Here is a 21,072-nt window from a genome sequence, read left to right as displayed (position 1 = left end):
AGAAAGTTAGAAGAAAGACTCAGATGCTCAGAGAACAAACACTCTGTGTCTAATTTCTACCACTGGCCGCAGATCAATCAGCGACTATTGAGTTTGCTCGTCTTTATTTACGTGGCAATGAAACCCACAGAATGGAGGTGAGAACAGGAGGCGAATGGGTGCCATGAGTCTTTCATTCAGTGTCTATGTCTCTGATCGGACAGAGGTCTTGACATCAGGCTTTTCCGTCCTTTGTTATGGTGTCTCTCTCTCCTGCTCCTGTACTTCTTTCATGTCTCCCGTTTTTGTTTTTTTTTTTTTGTTCCTGCAAACCCTCGTTTTATCTCGCTCTTTTCTCCTTCTGTCAGAGCAGCAGAGGCTGCCGTGAGGTATTGCTTTGCTCTTAGCCATCTCCTCCCCCCACTCAGATCCTACCAGCACTCTCCCACACCACTGCTACAATAATTCAATTCACTCCTCCCTATTCATAGAGTATTGGCAAGGCAGGGTAATTCTCATGGTGGGTGAAAAAGCATACATTACAGACATCAAAAACCCACACCCTAGACACAGCAAGTGCTGATCCTGGCACACTATGACAATAGCATATAGACAAAATAAAGTATTTGTTTGAGTATGACCTCAGCACTCTGCCCACAGCAGCTCTGGGCTACTGGGCTTTGGAACCGGAGCTGCTATTAACATTTGAATCTTTAGAAAACAGCTCATATGATAATTACATACACAAAGACTGTAGAATCACTGCTAATGCGACTTGTACTTTGACATCAAAACATGTCAAAGTTGTTATTAAGATTTATCTTCATTGCTCATAATTATAGATTATGACAAATTAAATATAATGCCATCATCAAGTATCTTAATGAGCTGTCAGGGATACAGTAAGCCTCCATGAGAGGCTAAAAAATATCCTCTCAGTTGGCAATTTGGTGATGGTTGTGGGTAGTGCTATTATATCACTCCTAAATGATTTCACTGGATGAATATCTGGCAGCTGTGATGGTCATATCATGATCACCAGATCACACTCGTTAAGCACTCATGTAACAGAAGAGTATGTTTTTACAATCATAAATTTTTCCTTTACTGTACCACATTTTAGGCAGACAATAGATGACAAACTCAAATTTGTACAGCATGTCTGAAAGGCATCCCTTGCCAATGTTAACTAAATCAAAACACTCCAGTTTTGCATTTCATGTTAGCACATTTTAAGCTTTTAGCAGGTCATCTGTTATGAGATTATTGCCACCCCTGACCCCCCCCCCAAAAAAAAAAAAAAATTAGAAGTGCCACAAGGATGGTGACTTAAGTGGTAAAACAAAGCACTCTTGCAATGCAAGCTTTATTTTATTTATTTATTTTTTATAGGAAAAATAACACTAGAGGATGCTTTTATCAGTAAGATGCTATTTAATAAATAACATCTTTTATTAAAAAAAAACAAACAAACAAAAAAAACACCTGTATTGTTTGTTAAAAAAATAACCAAAAAGCTTAACAAAGTTTAATAAAAAGCAAATGTTGTGCTGTTTATAGACCAGAGTCTCTTTAAGGACAGGAAAAATACCAGTGCAAAATAAATAAAATAGTTTTTTGGTTTTTTAAAAAATGTAAATTGCTTTTATTATTACTTTTTTTTTTTTTTTTTTTAACTTTTCTTCCAAAAGATATATTTTGGCCTGAGTTTTACAGTGAGCTGAGAGATTTGGTGATTTTAGACGTTCACAATATACTAGTAAAAAAAACAGCTGACACAAGACTGCGCAGTAAATTCACCACTTGGGAGCCACTCTATATCTGCAGTAGTGGCAGTGGTCCCACTTGCTTTTTCTCTCTGTATCTCTAATATTAAATTGCAGCAGGCTGGACCTGCTGCTTTTAGTCTGTGGCTTCCAGCTTTTCTGCAGCTCGCATCCAAAGGGAGCAGCAGGGCGAGAGTAGTGGTGCGGTGAGCAAGGCACGTGAGGTTGGCTGGCAGTTGCTGGCTGCTAAGGGGACAAGCTGCCTTTCTATCCCCTCTTGGTGCTCTCTCCATCAACCCTAGCCTTTCCCACCAGTGCCACCCTCTTGCCTTTTTCCTTTCAGTCCAACTTTCACATCTCACATCCACCAACCCTCACCCCCACCCCCACAGACACACTTATAATGCCTTCCCCCACAGTGCTGATAGAAGCACACAGGCACTTTGTTGCAACATCAGTACAGAGTGGAGTGGCTATATCAAGAGCTGAGAAGGGAAGGGGGGGAAAAGAAGGGATAAAAACTTTGTTCTACGGAGTGCCTCATTTCAATAACCCTTTTCCCCAGCGATATGTAGAGAGAAAAGGGTGGGATATATGTGGGGGTGGGGGGGTTAGAGTGGGAAACACAGAACTGTGATAGAGATGTGTGGAAAATGATGAGAGCCAGAGAATTGTGGGTATAGATCTATGCCTAGGGAACTTGAGGAAGCGGCGAGTGCAGAGCATGAAAACTGGAAAAATCCTGGAGCAGAATGAACAAATGAAGACAGAAGAACAATCATAAATGAGGGGATGTGAGAAGATGGGGGAGATAGAACACACTGGGATGAGTCACTGAATATAAAAAAAAAGTGGAAAAAGAAGAGGGGACTCAAAGAGGACGGGGAAAACGAGACACAGTGACAGGGGTGATGAAAGGTAGAGAGGTAAAAAAAAAAAAAAACCCCAAAGAGGAAAGACAGAGAGGCAGAGGAAGAAAGAGAGCGAGTGGAACAAGACGGAGTGAGAACTAAGTGGAGCAGGACACGAAAAGCGAGGGAGACCAGGGAAGCTCGCTTGCAGCAAAATGTAAAGAAGAAAAAGAGAAGTTATGAAGGCCAAGAAGCTGGCACAAAAGACTAGGAACATATGGATGTGAGGGTTATGAAGAGGATGACAGAACTAATCCAGGCTGACTTCAAAAAAATATCAGAAGATAACACTTCGCTTTTTTATTTTAAAATACTTCCTTTACCAGGCGGAGGAGTCCGTCTCGTGGGACAGAGCAGAATTTCCAAGATGATCTCAGCAAAGTACCTGGCACTCATTTCACATACTTTCACATGATTGACAGCTTACTAGTTATTATGTGTCTTGTCCTAATATATAAAATCCTCCTCCCTTCTTATATACCAAGAAGGTTAAAACAACTGCCGAGATATATTCGCAAAGTCTTATTTGATCCAGGTTTGAAGTGGTGCTGGAGGGAATTATTTATGAGCCAAGAGAGGCTGGCAGACAGCACACGAATGTTGGTTGACTGAGTAGCTGACAGGGATACAGAGAAAAGTAAACAAGTAAATAAACAGCTACATGTCTAACCCATTTCTTAGAAAGCTACTGTCAGAAGTGGCTTACACTATTGTGACTATGTACATTCCCACAAAGGGGGTGGCCCTCGTGGGAACTGATCTCTTCATACTTGTGACTACTTTGCAACAGTGCTGCGCCGGACAATAAGAAGTATCAAATCAGTTTCAAAGAGTGAGAGCCAAATCTCTGGAGATGGCACAGCACTACACATTCAGAATAAAAGCTGAGACAATATCGAGGGCTGAAATCGGACCTAATGATGACATATTTGGCACGGCAGCTATCACCTCATCTGCACAGATGATGCCAAGTTTCTGGTAAAGTAATATTTAGACTTTTGAATGGAAGGTGAACGCTATCCTGTAAATGTGAAATTTTAAGTGGACCCATTGTGAGGCTCCTAATTTTCTGTATATATACTGTTACAGCGGTGGGTGTTCAAATTAAACACGTCCAAAAAGGCTTCAGACTGCTCTAAATGCCCAGTTTTGGATTCTTTTTCCCTCTCTTGGCTCTGCATGATGTCAGTAACAATGAACATCCTCAATATGGCCATCTTACTGTGTGCACAGAAGCCCCACCCACCTGCAGTGAGCAGCCAATCAGAAGAAAGGTGGCTTTAAAAAGAGGGAGAGGAGCTAAAACGGCCTGTTCAATATAGAGGATGAACTAAGCTGCACCAAAGCCCAGTATAAAAAATATGGAATATTGTAATACTTTTGGATAATAGTAGAGATCAGTGACATAGAGGAATAAGAGCACTTGAAGTTAATAGCTTCATAATGAATTTTTCCCAATTTCGTTTTGAAAGGTCCACTGAAATGTTGTTATTACAATGTAATGAAACAGTAAACATAATGCATTCTATATCGTGACCAAATGGCAATTAAATGAGAATGTCGCCTTTTAAGTGTTAGAACATGACCTAATGTTTATGAAGGGAATTGATTTCATCAGAATGCTCATGTTTTCCTTTATATCACAGAAGTCCTCTTTTCAGTTTGCCAACATTTCCTGAATGACGAGCAGGTAACCACAGAAGAACTCCAAATCTCCTTTATGTAATATTGTGATTTAACCATTAAATAACCAAAATGGAACATGTTTGAGGAATATTTCTCAACTTCTATGTGGGCTACATCCAACTCTGACAACCCAGACAATACATGTTAGTGGAATAGTTTTTTTTTTCTCTTATGAATTTTCTTCAGAACAACAAATACTGAAATGAGTCAGGCTTAACCTTTACTGTAACAAGGGCTTATGAAGATAAAAGAAAAGCTGCCAGGCCATTAATTTTATTAGCATCATAAAGGTATAGATTTCTTGTCATGTTTGACTGAATTTGAAATCACATAATGCCTTTAGGATATAGGCAAAATATTAAATCAGTATTCTCTATGGATTCAGTAATGGGAACATTATGGGTGCTGAGTGATGACATTTCTTTAAATAGGCTGATTTGCATGAATATAAGATGTCTGAGTATTAATAGTCTAGTAATGAAAAAAGCCTTCCAAGGGTGAAGGTAAGAAAAAATAAATAAATAAAAATAAGACAACAAAACATGATTATCAAATTAAGTTAATTTTAATACTATTCTATTAACCTCATATTAACCTCACCCAAAGCAGTGTTTGTATTCCACCACAGCTCTTACGGCTATGTCTTTGTTTTCTCTCATTTCTTTTACTGCAGAGAAATGCTATAGAAAAAAAGCCATTATTACTTAAAGAAGGTGGTGATACACATACGGACAAGAAAGCTGAACATTCTTACCCAATTATGGGGTGTTTGAAGCCCAGCTTGGCAGTGCTCTGCTGGATTTCCTTCTCAAGCCACGCCTGAGGACGCACCAGGTACTTGACAAACTGGGACACCCACCATACAGACGGGTCACCGTGCAGGCGCTGCAGGCGCGGCGCCAGGTCCTCTGGGATTGCCAGGGGGAGGTACGGGGGACGAGGGTGGAGACTGTCCACTATGGGCAACTCCACAACTTGGACGTCCTTATCATGAGCCTCACCTACAAGGATCCGAGAAGCACAGGTAGATTTAAAACTTCAAGTTCATGCAGTTTCTCAAAGTCAAAAACACAATATGTCTGAACAACAACCGAAAGTTATTCCTTTTACACTGGAGGACAGAAGAAGAGCATTAAATGGCTACAACAATTAATGGTTCGTGTGATTTTCTTCCTGTGGAATAACTGGAAGCCACAGCACAACTTAGGCTAATGGGTAAGAGGTGGCCTGATGGTTAAAGCAAATGTTCTGAAACTTTCTTCAGTTTTTCTCACTATTCAAAATTTTTTACAGGTGAGTTTCCCCCCCCCCAATTATTCTAATCAAGGTTAAAGCATAGAGGGAACGCAAAGCCCCCTGAGCCAAATTTGTGACATTGGGCTATGCAAATAAAAATTAATTCACTTGCCTTGAAAGGTTTGGGATCAAACTCTGTTAGATTGGTTACAATAAATTAAATCTGGAGGAAAACATATCACCTAAAATAAAAACTAGGTCTCAGATGACATTAAGAAAAGCCCCTCTTATTTCATTTGAACATGTCACAATGTGCACCCTGTTCACAATCTCAAAGAAGTCTGGGCAGTATTTTGCTAGGTCGGGTTTATGTGTAGGTCTGTCACATTAAACCAAGGTTGTGACTGCAAATGCCTCTTCTGCATTTTAGAAAATTTAAATCATGGATTTGCAGCTGACAAGTTTGCAGCAACTGTGTGATGCTATTATGTTAATGTGGACCAAAATCTGAGGAATGTTCCCAAGCACCCTGCTGAATCTACGACACAAAGAATTAAGAAAAGAAAAAAAGAAAAAAAAAGTTCAAAAGGGGGCCCAACCTACTACTAGGCAAGGTGTACCTAATAGGGAATGGATCCCTGAATGACCATCACTTTAACAGACTAAGGAAGCCAGCAATGTTAAGTATCCAATCCTTGAAAAGGGCTAAATAAATGCAGGGCCCCAAACATAGACAGAAAGTGGGTACAAATATTTCAGAATAAAAATGTGGAAATAAATGAAAGATATTTGTCTACTGGAACACAAAAGCCTTCCATCTGAAATTGTTACACGAAATGTTGAGTTTGCACTACAGCATCCTGAGTGGATGTGTCAGGTATGCTCTAAGTGAGCAGTTGCAAAGCTTACAGACGTCAGCATGTTCTGCCATAATTAGTTGTCTTGCGTTGGTTCTATTATGTGTACAGGACCTTCACTCATTATATATTCCATGTTAAATTAGTGAAGCTGACAGGGAGTGCACTGGGAAGCTGGTTTAAAGTCCATCCCCACCCATCTGTTAACAAAGATAAGTGTGTGCATGTGATGCTCCAGTTGTTATTTAAGCAAAGAGTCATTGCAGTGAAACTCAAACAATCTTGCTGATCTGTCTTAAGAGTGAAACTGCTCACTACAGAATAATGAGTGGAAATAAAGCAACTTTAAATGGCAAAAAGCAGCAGACTGAAACAATGCTGTGTGTACACCAACGTGACCACCTTTTCTAAAAGGATTTGGAAATATATGCTTGCCGCAAATACACGACTGCTTCACATACAGGCTTAGTGCTGATTGTAACTGAGGCATACACAGGACTCAGTTTCCCACCTTCAAGCCAAAAAAAACCCCCATATCCAACTATGTACAATTAGGATTGCTTAAATGTCTACTCTAGATACATATGGTACATAGTCTGTTAATTCAATATAATTTCTATTTTAATTCCTATTCTGTTTCCACTATCAATCCAAATCCCTATCCCTTAACCTTGCCTGTCCTTGCTGCAAAGCCAAGGAAAGCTCCTTTCTGTCAAGGTTGTAGAAGGCCAGAGGGCTGAGGCACGGACTTGGATTTAAGGGTTTAGGAAAGGGAGGGGGGTGGGGTGGGGGGTGGCTGATGGTCTGGCATGGCCCCCCTTGGGCTAAGTCCTTCTTGGAAGAAGCCCTGAGCAGAGGGTTGAGCAGGGCTGATTATGAAGGTCACCTCTTTGGGAAGCAGAGAGCCCCTGAGCACTGCCAGACCTCCCTACACTTCAAGGCCAACTGCCTCTACACAAAGACACTTGCAGGTGCATGGCACACACCTGTATGTGTGAACAAAAGTGGGAAACACACACACACACACACAATCATGGAAACATGGATGCACCCAGTCACAAAAAATGCCAGTGGGAACACAGACACATGAGCATGCACATGTACAGAAGCTTCTGAACAGTGGAACAAGGGGTGGTTTGACAATGATAACTAATGGAGGCCCAAATAAAAAAAGGAAATATGTATTCACACACACAAACACACAGACAAAGAGTCCCAGCTAATCTCATCTCACCAGAAGGGATATGGCTGGCAGACACAACCACCACTCTCTTTCAGTCTTAAAGCCTGAGCAGAGTTTGTGTGTAAACCCACAGATTTAGGTAAAAACAAGTTTGAGGCCTGTGTTCTGTCAAACTTAAGTGGCTTTTGTAACTGCCACAGACAGGCCCTAGAAGAGCTGCAAACACTGCCTCCATAGCACACTTCACGATAAATGGCATAATGAGTCATTAAAAATGGCCTTTCACAGAAAGGGTACATAAAAAACATGTTAAAAACAAGGGCAGAAAAAGAGGCTTCAATTTGTGTGTGTGTCTATGCAGGAACATGAACTGAATATAAATTGGTGGAAGCATTAAATATTGAATAGAAAAAATATTCCCAAGCCTGTCTTTGCTTATATAACAGCATTGGCATGATTCACATAAGGGGGAATGGGCATATTTTGAGGCCTTCGCTTCTTGGCACAAATGTACAGATATGCAGTATGTCTTCCTCCCACAGCTACTTAATTAGATCACAAAGCTACTCTAAATTTTATCTCAACTCCAAAGCCCCTACATTCATTTCCTGTATGCATCATCACTTAAAGCATATGGCTCTGCACTGACACAGAATTCCTAAACTGTATTTTAAGCCGCTGATGTATACTGAGCCTAATAAATATTTCATAAGATTAACATGGCTAAGAATCTGTAGAGCGGTGACACCATCCAGACTCAAAATATGGAGCCTCTCCATTCATAATACATTTGAGACTTAGTTTATGAACTTGGAGATCTCTTGTTCCAGTCTATCCATGGCAGGGAACATTATGTTTCTCCTGCTGCTCTCAGACTCGCACATAAGGCAGTAATATCTCTACAGAGAACCTCAAAGGAATATTCTCTCTTCGGCAAATTAGCTCTTTGATCAATGAACCATTGTTCCAAAAGAAGCCTGGTTTCCTCTCTGTCTGTTCAGAATTTAGTCTGTTATACCAGACGAATGATGGCGCTAAGCTCTCAAGCTGTCCACTGAAAATACAAGTACAGCAACAGGAACGAGCGCAACAACGTCAGTACAGAACTTAAATGCATCAGGATGAGAATCAAAAATCTGAAAGTTCCAAAAACGGGCACCACATACACTACTTAGACAAATGTACTGGGCCACACCTGTTAATCTTTGAATTCAGGTCATAGACAGTATAAAACATCGGAAGTTCACCAAATGGCACCAGCTATGAAAGAAATCCAGTGCTAAAGAAGTCTATGAGAAACAAGCTTTCTGACTTGATCTCTGTAAACGCTTTCCTGTTGAGTTTATAGGTTTGGTCACTCATTTTGGATCAGACTGTTTGCAAAGCTTGATAATACCATGCTTCAAAATGGAGGCTTATCTGTGCCATGAAACTACACACTTATTGCTTGATGAGTTGTCAATCACAAATCATTAACCAGTGAGCGTGTGGTTTCACAGTCAGACCCACCCTTCCTCACTGCATCGGCTTTCGACGGTGAAAATGTTCATCTCAAGCCTTCAAAATCTCACTTCAGGACCCAGTGGGTGACGTCATGGTAGCTTTGTTCAGTCCCAGTTTGACAGGTGTATGAAATCAAACACCTAGCCATGGAGTGTGCCTTTGCAAACATTGGGTTGTTCTAAATTCGTGCATGGTACTGTTATAAGATGTCATCACTGCAACAAGTCAGTTTATGAAATTTCTTCCTTCCTAGATATTCCATGATCATCTGTAAGTGGTATTACTGCAAAGTGTAAGTGTTTAAGAAGCACAGCAGCTCAGTCGCAAAGTGGCGGACCATGTAAAGTTACAGGGCAGGGTCGCCGTTTGTTGGTTTGGTGACTGGTCTGCAGGTCCGAGAGCTTCATGGCGCGGGCTTCCATGGCCGAGCAGCTCCTGTAAGTCTAATGTGTGGGTGCCCAGTACTTCTGTCCGTATAGTCTTTTGCTGCAGTGAAAGGTCCTTGCTAAAACCCATTTTTTTGTGTAGCTTGTGTTTATGTTCAGAGTATTAGGATCTTTGGTCAAATTTTAAAAAATAACAGTAATAATAATAAACTATTGAGCACGCTAAATAATAAAACATCAGTGTCAGAACTGAGATAGAGGTCAGGAAATACTGATATTTTTAATTAGTATCCTGGTTATTTAAATTATATTTTGTTTGTTTTGTTTTTATTATACTTCCTGTTGAAAAGCACATTTCCTAAAATAACACACACAAAAAAAAACAAACTGTCTTGGTGTCAAAATTTTTGATAGAATTGACATTTTCTTTTTCTTATGTTTTCTGTTTTTTCCCCATTTTCTCTTTCTCTCTTTTTCCCCCCGATTCATCCCGTTTTACCTCAGCTGTAGAGCAAACCACAGAAGGCAACCCTGCATGTCCTGATTATTTCAGTGTGGATTTTCTTGTAATGTTTTGTTTTTTTGTTTCCCATTTGCAGAAAGAAAATCAGGGGGTCCCATAATGACTTCATCGCTATCTTTGATGTTCCCTGCAAGCACTATGTTTTCCTGATAGAAATACCCTGTCGCATATACCATGGATCCTCTCCCTGTCTATAAATGTCTCATGTCCTAGGGGAAAACACTTAACAGAAAGTGGGATAACCACGTATAGATATACAAGGAAATTGGAACTGTGTAGGGATGCTGCACAATATACCAGAAAAGTCAATTTCCCACATAAACAGAAACAATACAAAAGGCATAATTCAGAACAGGACGCACCAAAGTATGCTTTTACATAAATGTAAGCGCAAACAAGTGGTGACATTTGCAACCAAGTGATAAAGAACAGTTTGAGGAGAAGAGTTTGAGAGAAACAAAACTAGAAAATAAAGTGTCCTCAAAGGGGTGAGCTCGCTACCATCTGGGAATTCAGCTTGTATTGGCACAACTACAAGTTCTGAAGAGATCAGTATTCACTACATTAAACACTGTAATTGCAGTGGCATGGGCAAACACTCCACTTAATTAGCGAGATATTCAATGTATATCTACTTATTAATCCAAGGCTTTAGAGCATTCCTTTGTGGTCTAGTGCCCCAAGGAAAGTACTTGCCTGCACTGTTAACAAAACAGGCATGACCACGGGCGTAGCCAAGTATCCAACAGGATTACATTAGCTATGCCCAGCTAGTTAGCTGGCTTGATTATCAGAAACTACTGCCTCTGCAAATTGCAGACTTTTTATAAGGACAACAATTCAGAATGCTAAAAGGCCTAAGGAGGGTAGTGACATTTGGAGGGAGCTGCCTGTTGATGTGAGCTGCCAGATGGCATATATGAATCTATAGGAGACTGTTTGTAAGACAAACTCCTAAGAAATGCCTTGAAAAGTAGAAAAGGACACATGAAAGGCAGTAGAATAAGAGAGGGAAGGCAGAGGGAGAGCAGGAGATAAGAAGGGAGAACCCAGGAGAGCACAAGTAAAATAAAGCGATAGGAGGAAAAATGAAAAGCTGAAAGGACACAGCGACAAGAACGGGGAGGCAGTGAGAGAGAACGTGATAGAGGGAGGCAGGTACAGTCTTATAGTACAACCTCTAAGTCATAACTGAGCTTCCTTTACAAATGCTTTGGTAATGTCAGCTTAGAAGTGGAAAACAAACCTATTCTGTGGGCCTTGACCATATTAAAGTTGCTGTTTCACTTTACGAAACAGCTGAATTCATTCATAAATGTTTCTGCTGCCTCTGCATTAGTAGGGAGTTCTTTTTGCAAACAGCCCCATCAATCTTTGGCCTAAGGTATTCTGGTATCAGCTATACATACAAACTAACCTTTGCTTGAACAGTGTTCACAGTGGACTGTCTGTATTTGGTGCAGAATTCTAATATCATGCAAAAACACTATGAATCAACAGTCATACTAGCATTATTTGCATGTATATCTGAAGGTGATGGCTATGACACTGGTTCTGCTGGCAGAGTATCCCCACACAGACCAACAGTTGCTTAGCAGATTGCCATGGTCACTCATAGTTTGCATGGAAGATGCAAACACTCGCTGACTACTAGCCAAGCAGTAAAACCAGAAACAGTGTTGCAAAACGTGTTGGCTGCAGATGTAAAGCACAACTTTAAGTCTGAAGGTAAACGCAACCTGCAACTAACCACTCGCCAGCTCGTCAGGGAATACTATTTTCCTAGCAACCTGTTACTAGTGAGTCACTGACTGGTCGCTATGCCTGCATGTTTTGGGCTTCAGCAACTGACTTCATCTAGTACCTGTCATCAGCTTCCAGTAACTACTTGCCAAGCAGTGGGGAAAGACGCATTTTTCCCTAGCGACCAGAGGTTGCCAGAGTGTTGCCGACCGGTCTGAGCAGTGCACCAGTGCACAAAGCAAGGTCCATAAATACATGGATAAGCGAGTTTGGTGTGGAAGAACTTGACCTGAACACCTTTGGGATGAATTTAGAGTGGAGACTGAGAGCCAAGCCTTCTTGTCCAACATCAGTGTCTGAGCTCACAAATGCAGTTCTGGAAGAATGGTCAAAAATTCCCATAAACACACTCCTAAACATTGTGGAAAGTCTCCCCTGAAGAGTTGAAGCTGTTATAGCTGCAAAAGGTGGGCTGACATCATTTTAAACCCTGATGGATTAAAAATTGGATGTCACTCAAGTTCATATGTGTGTGAAGGCAGACAAGCGAATACTTTTGGCAATATAGTGTTTAAGAGCCTTCAGTCAGTCTCTGCCACAGCCTAGGACTGCAGCAGAAAAATGAGCACAGTCTTCCTAAATTAGGATCCCATAAATTTGCTCTAATTGATGCAGTTTATTTATGCTCACTCTGTGATGAAACCTACAGGATGTGCAAGAAATTGTGAATCCAAATTTACCCTACAATGCCAGCCTCTATCACTGATGACTGCACCTAAAAAAAAATACTTTAGGTCAGAGGAGTGGGCTGCACACAGAAATGAGTTCTTTTTCTTTTTTTGGCTATAAAACCTATGAAAAGTAACCTGCTGCTACAACGGCTGCCAAAAACCTTTAACAAGAATTGCATAGTGGTGCTTAGCCAGGGAGTTCACACTTCGTTTTCGCTCTAACAACACGAAAGAAAGGTCTGGCAAAGCCTGTTATAGGTGGGATAATTGAGAGAAAAAAAAAAAAAATGTGCTGCTAATTTTGCATGTACTCACCTGACCAGTGTCCAGTGGTGGCCCCAGAGCGGTCAGTGCAGGTGTTACTGACGGGCAGAAAGACCGTCTCCCAGCCGCCAGGGGCATAGCGCCAGTTGTGAGACTCCAGAATGAGCGTGCGCTGAGTGCCATAAGCAATCATGAAGCAGTAGACGACATGGTGGAGCTGGCAGCCGTAACCACAGCCCTTATTGATGTTACACACCAGCTTTCTCGCCTTACTGCAGTCTGGGGGGTTCTAGGAGAAAGAAAGAGCGGTTCAGCATTTTTTATTGCTTGACCTCCACCTTGTATCTCTCAAAGACCTACTCTCTGACTTTTAATATCAAATGGCTGATATTATTTTGTTTTCTTTTTGCCATCTCATAAACCACTCTAATTTCATGTTGCCTGCTTACTCCCAGGTTGCCTTTCATGTGGTACAACACTATTCTGCTTTTTTTCTCTCCAGCAAATGTCTTTTTGCTATTTCTTCCTTTGCTTTGTTTCACTCATTCCATCCATATCCTTTTTAAAACAATATCAATTCTATAATTTACAGTAGATTAACAAATATTACCTGTGCAAAGAGCACCTCATACCTTTTTCTCTTTTTTTTTTTTTTAAACACCAGAACTGTCAAAACACTTAAGTGTGTAGTTTTGCCTCTCTACACCACCACAGAAGATCTGAAATTAAGGGGTTTTACAAAACATTTTGCATTGACTGATTAGGAATCAGTCATTTTTATATAGACTCCCCCATTTTCAGAGACCCAAAATTAGTTGACTGAAGGACAGTTTCATGGCCAGGTGAGTCCTGCCCTGAATTTGCATTTCACAGCTTTTCACTGTAATTCTAAATATGAGCCAAAGAGATGTCAGTGCAACTAATCTAAATGCACAATGACAGATTTATTTCCATGGTTAAAAAGAACAACTTCTAACCAAGTCAAGAATACTCTGAAGCAGGCAGAAATATCACAATCAAAAGCTTCCTAAATGGAAATACAGAGGGTTTACAACAAGGTGCAAACCACCAGCTACTTGAACTTGAAAACAAGAAGGTCAGATGAGACTTTGCTAGAAAACATCTAAAAGAGCCTGCACAGTTCTGAAAATAAAATATCTCAACAGATGAAACAAAGATGGACTTGTACCAGAATGATGGGAGGACAAAAGAATGCAAGAGGAGAGAAATGGTTAATGATCCAAAGCATACCATATTATCTATCAAACATGCGTGAGGCAATGGTTATAGCATGGCTGATAGTGGAACTGGGTCACTACACTGTTTATTGATGATTGCTGATAGAAGAAGCAGGATGAACTGTGAAGTGCACAGGGCTTTACGCTCTGCTCAAATTCAACCAGATGCTGCAAAACTGATCAAGCAGCACTTCAGTGTAAATGGAGACTGATCCAAAGCATACTGCACAAGCAACCCAAGAATTTCTCAAGGAAAAGAAAAATGGAATATTCTTCAGAAGTCGAGTCAGTCACCTGATCACAACCCAATAGAGCATGCTTTTCGGTTATTAAATATGAAACTGAATACAGAGGGACCCAAAAGAAACTGGAAAGTGGCAGCAGTAAAAGCCTGGCGGAGCATCTCAAGGGAAGAAAGCAAGTATTTGGTGATTCTAGATTCTAGACTACAGACCATTATTGATGACAAAGGACTTTCATCCAAGTATTAAAAGCTATCCTTATATTTAAAATTATATTAGTCTGTCCAATTAATTTTGAGCCACTTAAAATGGGGGACTGTGCACAAAAATTGTTAAATCCCTTGAATTAAAACTGAAAGTCTGCACTTCAATCACATATTGATTACTACAAAAACTGGATCTTAATCCAACAAATGATTAACCAAAAAAATGTGTCAAACTGCAGCAGCCTGTTTTCCTCATTAGGCTGCTGTAGTTGTCTTCAATATAGTGAAAATAGGCACTGTAGATAATCCCATACATCTTTAGTTGCACATATCAACATTAAACAAAATATAGTTCTCAGTATTATACAACATATATACCTGTTTCAAGAAATTACTGAGCCTATAAGAAAGCCGAACTCTTAGGTGTGGCCTTTTCCTGTAATTTGTTGACACTGAGTAAAAATAGAGACGATTGCAAGCCTGATCCTTTACTTTCTCTTAAGCCTTCACGGTTCATAGAACCGCTTTTTTGCTTCCTGTGCTTTTCCCTGCATTCTCTTTTTTTTTTTTTACCTTTACACTCACTCCTTTTACCACTCACTCTTTCCTTATACTGCTTTCTTTCTAATACCCTCCCTCCTCCTTTTCCTTTCACTCTCTCCAGTTCCCCATCTTCTCCACTACTTCAGTCTCATTCCACTTCTTGAAAATATCATACAAAGTCTTAGGGGAAGAATACCAAATGAGGAGCGCTGGGGGAAGAAACAAGGATTTCGGTCTTATTTTTTTATTTTTTTTTTAAAACATAAAAAAAAAAAAAAAAAAAAAAAATTGGAAACCAGAAGAGAGTGACACATGCTGTGCTGTCGATGAGTTGCCGGGCGGGTAGCGATTCGCTCAGCAGCCGGTCTGAGCGACTCCACAACGCTCATGCCAACCAGCTTCCTAAACAGCAATTACCGGCTGATGGGAGTGTTTTCCTCATTAGGCTGCTGCAGCTGTGGATGGTTCGCAGTAATCAGGCCGCCCGGCACCCACCGGCTAACGCTGCCTATCATACGCTACCAGGAGAGGAAAAGGAAGAGAGGATGGAGGAGGAGGAGGGAAGCGCAGAGGAAAAGGGATGAAAGCATTAAAAAAAAAAAAAAAAAAGTGGTGGTGGTGGTGAATATAAAAAGAGGACAGAAGGCAATGAAAAGAAATGGGGAAAAAAAAAAGGGGAAAAAAAAAGAGAGGATCCTTTATGTGAAGAAAACTGATTACCACCACTGCTGTTCAATAACACGAACAGAGTACAGCAGCCATCGAGATGACAGAACAAGCCACACAGGTATTTCCTTCGAGTTGCAGGCTGCCACTACTACCCCCATAGGTGTAAGCTAACTTACTGTACTAATAATCTACAGTGGCATCTTGAGCTTGTTTTCATTGTCAAACTTGGCCCCTGAGACTCAGTGCGTGCACGAGATTATTGTTGAGGATGAATCTCGCAGCGTGAAGGCCACCATTGGATGCCTGCGTGGTAATGGTGTAGTGGGAATGACTGCCGCGGTTAGAGACGTGGTTCAAGGATAATGATGGCAGATGCATGCACAAAGGCAGCCTTTGAGTAGCACTTTGTACTGTAGGTTAAGTGCCTGTTTAAATAGTTTTTTTTTTTTAAAGTGTGAACCACAGGATCAGTTGCAGAGTGATTCAGTCTAGAGACACCACGGAGATATTGTTTATTTTGGGACTATGGCTGAGGACAACTGAATTTGAGACAGACGTATGCAAAGCTTAGGCAATTATCCACTGTGATGCCAAAATTCATTCATTTCAAGTTGTTTAAAGGGTGCCGTTTTTGTTTTACCACAGTGGATGCTCATATTAAATGTGACCAATGTTTCAAAAAAAATGAGGTCAGTGCATGTATAAATCATCTCAATACAGCCAAAAGCTCAGGCTTCAGACTGCTCTAAATGTTTGATTTCAAACTGTTTTTCCTACTCTTGGATCTGTGTGATGTCGGAGAGAGGGTGCATCCTTAATATGGTCATCTCAGGAGCTCAGCTCTGGCCGTGAACTTTCTGTTTACAACAGGCAGCCAATTGGAACTTAAAAGGAAGGAGAATGGAGTTAAAATAGCTCATTTCAAGAGTTAAATAGGTATTATTTTGAACTGTGAATCATGCAAAGCTACTCTAGCATAGTCCAAGAGTAAACATACGAAGCTGTAAATGATCATAATAGACCTCATTTAAAGCAAGACTCTAGCACATTTGAATTAAAATCTGTGTTGCTGCACTTTGCTGGCAGGAGACTTACAATAATATGGTGATGTTTCAGCAATAAACTGCATAATATATGCAGCTCATTAAAGCTTTTGCATTTTCCTCATGGATGCCTTTTTAGGAGAAACACCCCTCACTGACAGGCTGACATATTTTACTCATGAAGGTGCAATAGCATGTCATTTAGAGGGACTGGTTAATTAGCATGAACATCTACAATGGCTGCACGCATTTCACCTTCAGAAAAACCAAATATGATTATTATAAAATCCAACGCAGGAAGCTGTTAAAGGTTTTAGCACATCATTTTATATAGAATATTTTGGGAAACAACTGGAAAATTTAAAATATTTTGCGTTCTGTCATTGCTTTTCTATTGAGTTGTTTTGACTGTTACAAGAAAAGTCTGTTTCTCCTGAATGGGATTCAAACTGTATGCCTACAAACATTAAAAAAAAAAAAAAAAGCACAATGGAAGCCAACATTACAGATAATGATCATAGATCAAGGCTGACTCTTGCTTCTTCAATTTTAAAACTGGGATGGGATTAATGCTTGCTCTCTTCATATCTCTAGATGTGTTATTAACAGGTACACAACTTGCTTTCCTTCTGGCATTTGCATCAGCACTTGATTTATACCTCCAAGTGATTAATAAACATGATTCCACATGGACCTCTTAGTCCTATATTATTAAAGCTGAGTGGTAAAGGTGAACCAAATCAATCTGGACTAAAATTTTAAAGCTGTAACAGGGGAACACAAATGCATGACTATATCCACCACCTAGCTGCCAAATACATCTGTCTGCTGTTTGGTGGCTTATATTGGGTTTGTACAGTAGCTCTTTGACTGAAAACAGCTGCCTGCTGGGGCCAAAATCACCCAAATAAAAGCAAAAAACAAATCAGCTCAAAGATGTAATAAAGCTTTGTAGCGCTGGGTACGGTGATCGTGATTATATGAACACACACACACACACACACACACACACACACACACACACACACACACACACACACACACACACACACACACACACACACACACACACACACACACACACACACACACACACAAGTATGTCGTGCCAAATACTGGACAACTTTACAGTGATAAGTGGTCTCTGGGAAATGCTGTGCAAAAACACCAAAGATCAAAAACATGATTTTGTTCATTAGCTATTAACACCACTATACAAAGACTCATAGTGCAAAAATAGATGAAAAGCTTGTCCAACAGAGCTCCATCTGAAGGAGTGAGACTCAATGTTGTGAGTGGACAGATGGAACAGACGGAGAAACGGAGTTAGTTAAACCAGGAATGAAAGGAGAGGCTGGTGCGGGTGGCAGAGACAGGAGGACAGGAGGGAGGAGTCCGTGTGTGTGTATGTATATATGTATATACGAGGGAAGTTGAAAGAGGTGCGCACACACACACACACACGCACACGCACACACACACACACACACTCTTCTTGCATACGAGCATTTGTAAGGCTGAGATTGTGTGCATGTGCGCCAGTTGCCTGCATAGCTGCGGATGAATCTATCTCTGCACAAATATACGTGTGTGTGTGTGTGTGTGATGAATTAGTGATGGCAGCTGGTAGAGCAGTGTGATCCCTCAGCAGTGGTGACAGCAGCTGTTAGTGGTGCTGTCTCCACCCAGCCAGACTGACTGGGTCTTCTTCGTCAAACACACCGGCTCATTAATGCTGCAGGGCCTGGTGCCACACCACACCGCCCCGCCCGAGAACCCGGCAGCACCAGAGCTGGGGAAGGGGAGCTGGGCAGATGGAGTGAGTGAATGCGTTCTGGGTCTCAGGTTGTGTGTGTATGCATGTGATGGGCTGTAAGTATATGTGCATCTCTCCAAGTCTCAGTGACTGTATATGTGTGTGTGTATTTGTGTCTATTTTTGTGCTGAGAAGACTTTTTTTTTTTGTATTTTTGCATACACGTCTGCTGATCCATCATTTTGCATGTCTCTTCCTGCATCTACGTGTTTTTGCTGCATGTGTGCATGTGACACTAAACTGCTGACAAACTTCTGAAATCGTGTGCTATCATACCGCTCACCTGCTACTCGTGGAAACTGATGCAACTGATATGAATGATGCAAATAAGACAAGTAGGCATGAAAGATATTCTCAATAATGAATATGTGCATTTATTTGTATGAAGGAAACATTTGCATGAACACTCATAACACAGCCGCCTCTCCAACTCTTTCATGTCTGTGTGCGTGTGTGTGTGCGTGTACGTGTGTTTGCGTGTGAGAGGGTACAGTCCAGTTGGCTCAGCAGCTGGTGTGTCTGTAGATACCTGTAGGTAGGTGATTCTGTTTTGGACCAGATCCGACAGGTCTTTAGCCTCCTTCATTCTCCATTCACCAACTCCATCTGCCTGGCTGAGGTAGTACAAGTCTGTCATGATGGACCTGCAGACACACACATTTCAAAACTTTATTAACGTTCATATTTAAACAATCACCCGAGAAGTCTGCTAGGCACTCGTATCTTGCTATGTTTGTACAAAATAAATAAATAAATAAAAATAACACCTTTTCCAGATGCAGGCATTGCCAGTAATGGCAGATTAAAAGCAGTGCATCTGTAAAACAGCGCTCTTCACATCTACCAGCACAGCTTTTAGTGCCAAACACCCACAGTTACAATCCAAAAAGCAAAAGTACATCTCTGAGAGGTTGGTACTTAATAATCTGACTTCAGTCAAACACACCACCCCATATTTAGAACAGATACTCTTTTGCTCTCATTAACAATGTCAACATCTGGCACAAAGCTTTTAAATCCAATTACCGCACTTATATTAGGTACTACTCTGTAATATGTGTACATTCTGAAAGATAATAAAACACATAACCTTATGTCCTTAATAGGTCAACAAGTTAATCAAGTTTCACTATGTAAAGCATGAACTGTTCAGGATGTGTGAAAAGCATCCAGTCATAGGCTAATAGCAATTAAGGACATAAAAAGGCAACTTGTTGGTAATTTGAACACTGCTTAATACAAAATTAATACACTGTATTGGAAATAGAGATTATAAGGTAAAATAACCAGATCATCAGTGACTAGTAGTAGGCACTGCTATGTGGATATGATGGCTTTTGTAGATGTGCAATTTCCATCCATCCACCAGTTATGCAGGGCTGGGTTGCGGGGGCAGCAGCCTGGAGAAGCTCAGACATCCCTCTCCTTAGTCACCTCTTCCAGCTCATCTGGGGAGACACCGAGGTGTTCCCAAGCCAGGCGAAAAATGTAACCTCTCCACCGTGTCCTGGATCTGCCCCCGATTCTTTGCTCAGTAGGACAGGCCAGAAATACTGTGCCCAGGAGGTATCCCAGTCAGATGCCTGAACTACCTCAACTGGCTCCTTTTATCTGTATGATTAAAGGACTCAAAAGGAGTCCTTACATATTATAGGAAAATCAACCACATAAAAGAAATTAGTGTAGTACATTGTGAGTTAGTAAAGCATTACAAAGGCTCAACATTGTTTTATATTAATATATTTAAAAAAGTATCTAACAGTGACTGACAACAGCGTCCTTCTGGCTGTTTAGCTGCTTTTTGGATTAAGTCGGCTAGCTGCGTGCTACTACGCTACTGACAGCAAATTTGTGTTTGTGTCCATGCTGCTTAATATCCTGACCATCCACAGGCAAACTTACCAGAGAACAGATATATGCAGCTAAGGGCAAATGCAAAACCATCACACACACACACACACACAGACACAAAGAGACACTTAATTTATTAGTCATTTGTTTGACCCAAATCAGTCAAATCCTGTGTGACTGAGTTCTTTAACATATAATCAGCAGTGCATACAAGGACACACACGCACACAAGAGAATGGTAACACAGTCCTTCTCAAATACATACTTCAGCTGGGTAGGCCACGCAGGTATTTTAACTCATTTCTGCATTTTCTCATTCATTTTTAAACACTGGCATCTCAATTTACTAGTGGATAATCCGCTAACCCTGGCTATTCCTGTCTTGCATTTTTCCTATTGGCCGGGCTTGTGTACATATATGTGTCGAAAATGTATTCTAAATGTGTGGGAAACAAAACTGGACCATGGCCCATTTTTAAACAGTGTGGCACAGCGAATGGTGTCTTTCTTGTTAAAGCCAGCTAAGATAGTATCATTAGTCACTGTCCCATTTTGAAGCTGGAACCACAGCGTGTGTGAATGGATGTCTCCTCCTGCAGCGCACAGGGGAGCCATAACCAACTCTCTGTGCAAAGGAAAGGCAAACCTGGCCGGCTGCAAAAACCTAACAAGAAGGAATCTGCAGACAAGCCCCGA

General features: G+C 40.9%; 1 protein-coding gene across 1 annotated transcript in view; it reads right to left on the bottom strand.

The window, feature by feature from the left end:
- fut8b (fucosyltransferase 8b (alpha (1,6) fucosyltransferase)) overlaps positions 1 to 21,072 on the bottom strand; it is a 94,177-nt gene that overhangs the window by 7,438 nt on the left and 65,667 nt on the right. The window contains exons 5-7 of the mRNA XM_030722109.1: positions 19,055 to 19,169; positions 12,820 to 13,057; positions 5,097 to 5,343 (exon numbers count right to left, since the gene is read on the bottom strand). Coding sequence (XP_030577969.1) covers positions 5,097 to 5,343; positions 12,820 to 13,057; positions 19,055 to 19,169 — 600 coding nt within the window. The remainder of the gene's footprint in view (positions 1 to 5,096; positions 5,344 to 12,819; positions 13,058 to 19,054; positions 19,170 to 21,072) is intronic.

This window comes from Archocentrus centrarchus, chromosome 24 (assembly GCF_007364275.1).
Source record: "Archocentrus centrarchus isolate MPI-CPG fArcCen1 chromosome 24, fArcCen1, whole genome shotgun sequence".
Lineage (NCBI taxonomy): Eukaryota > Metazoa > Chordata > Actinopteri > Cichliformes > Cichlidae > Archocentrus > Archocentrus centrarchus.
This window is presented reverse-complemented; position numbering and strand designations above follow the sequence as displayed.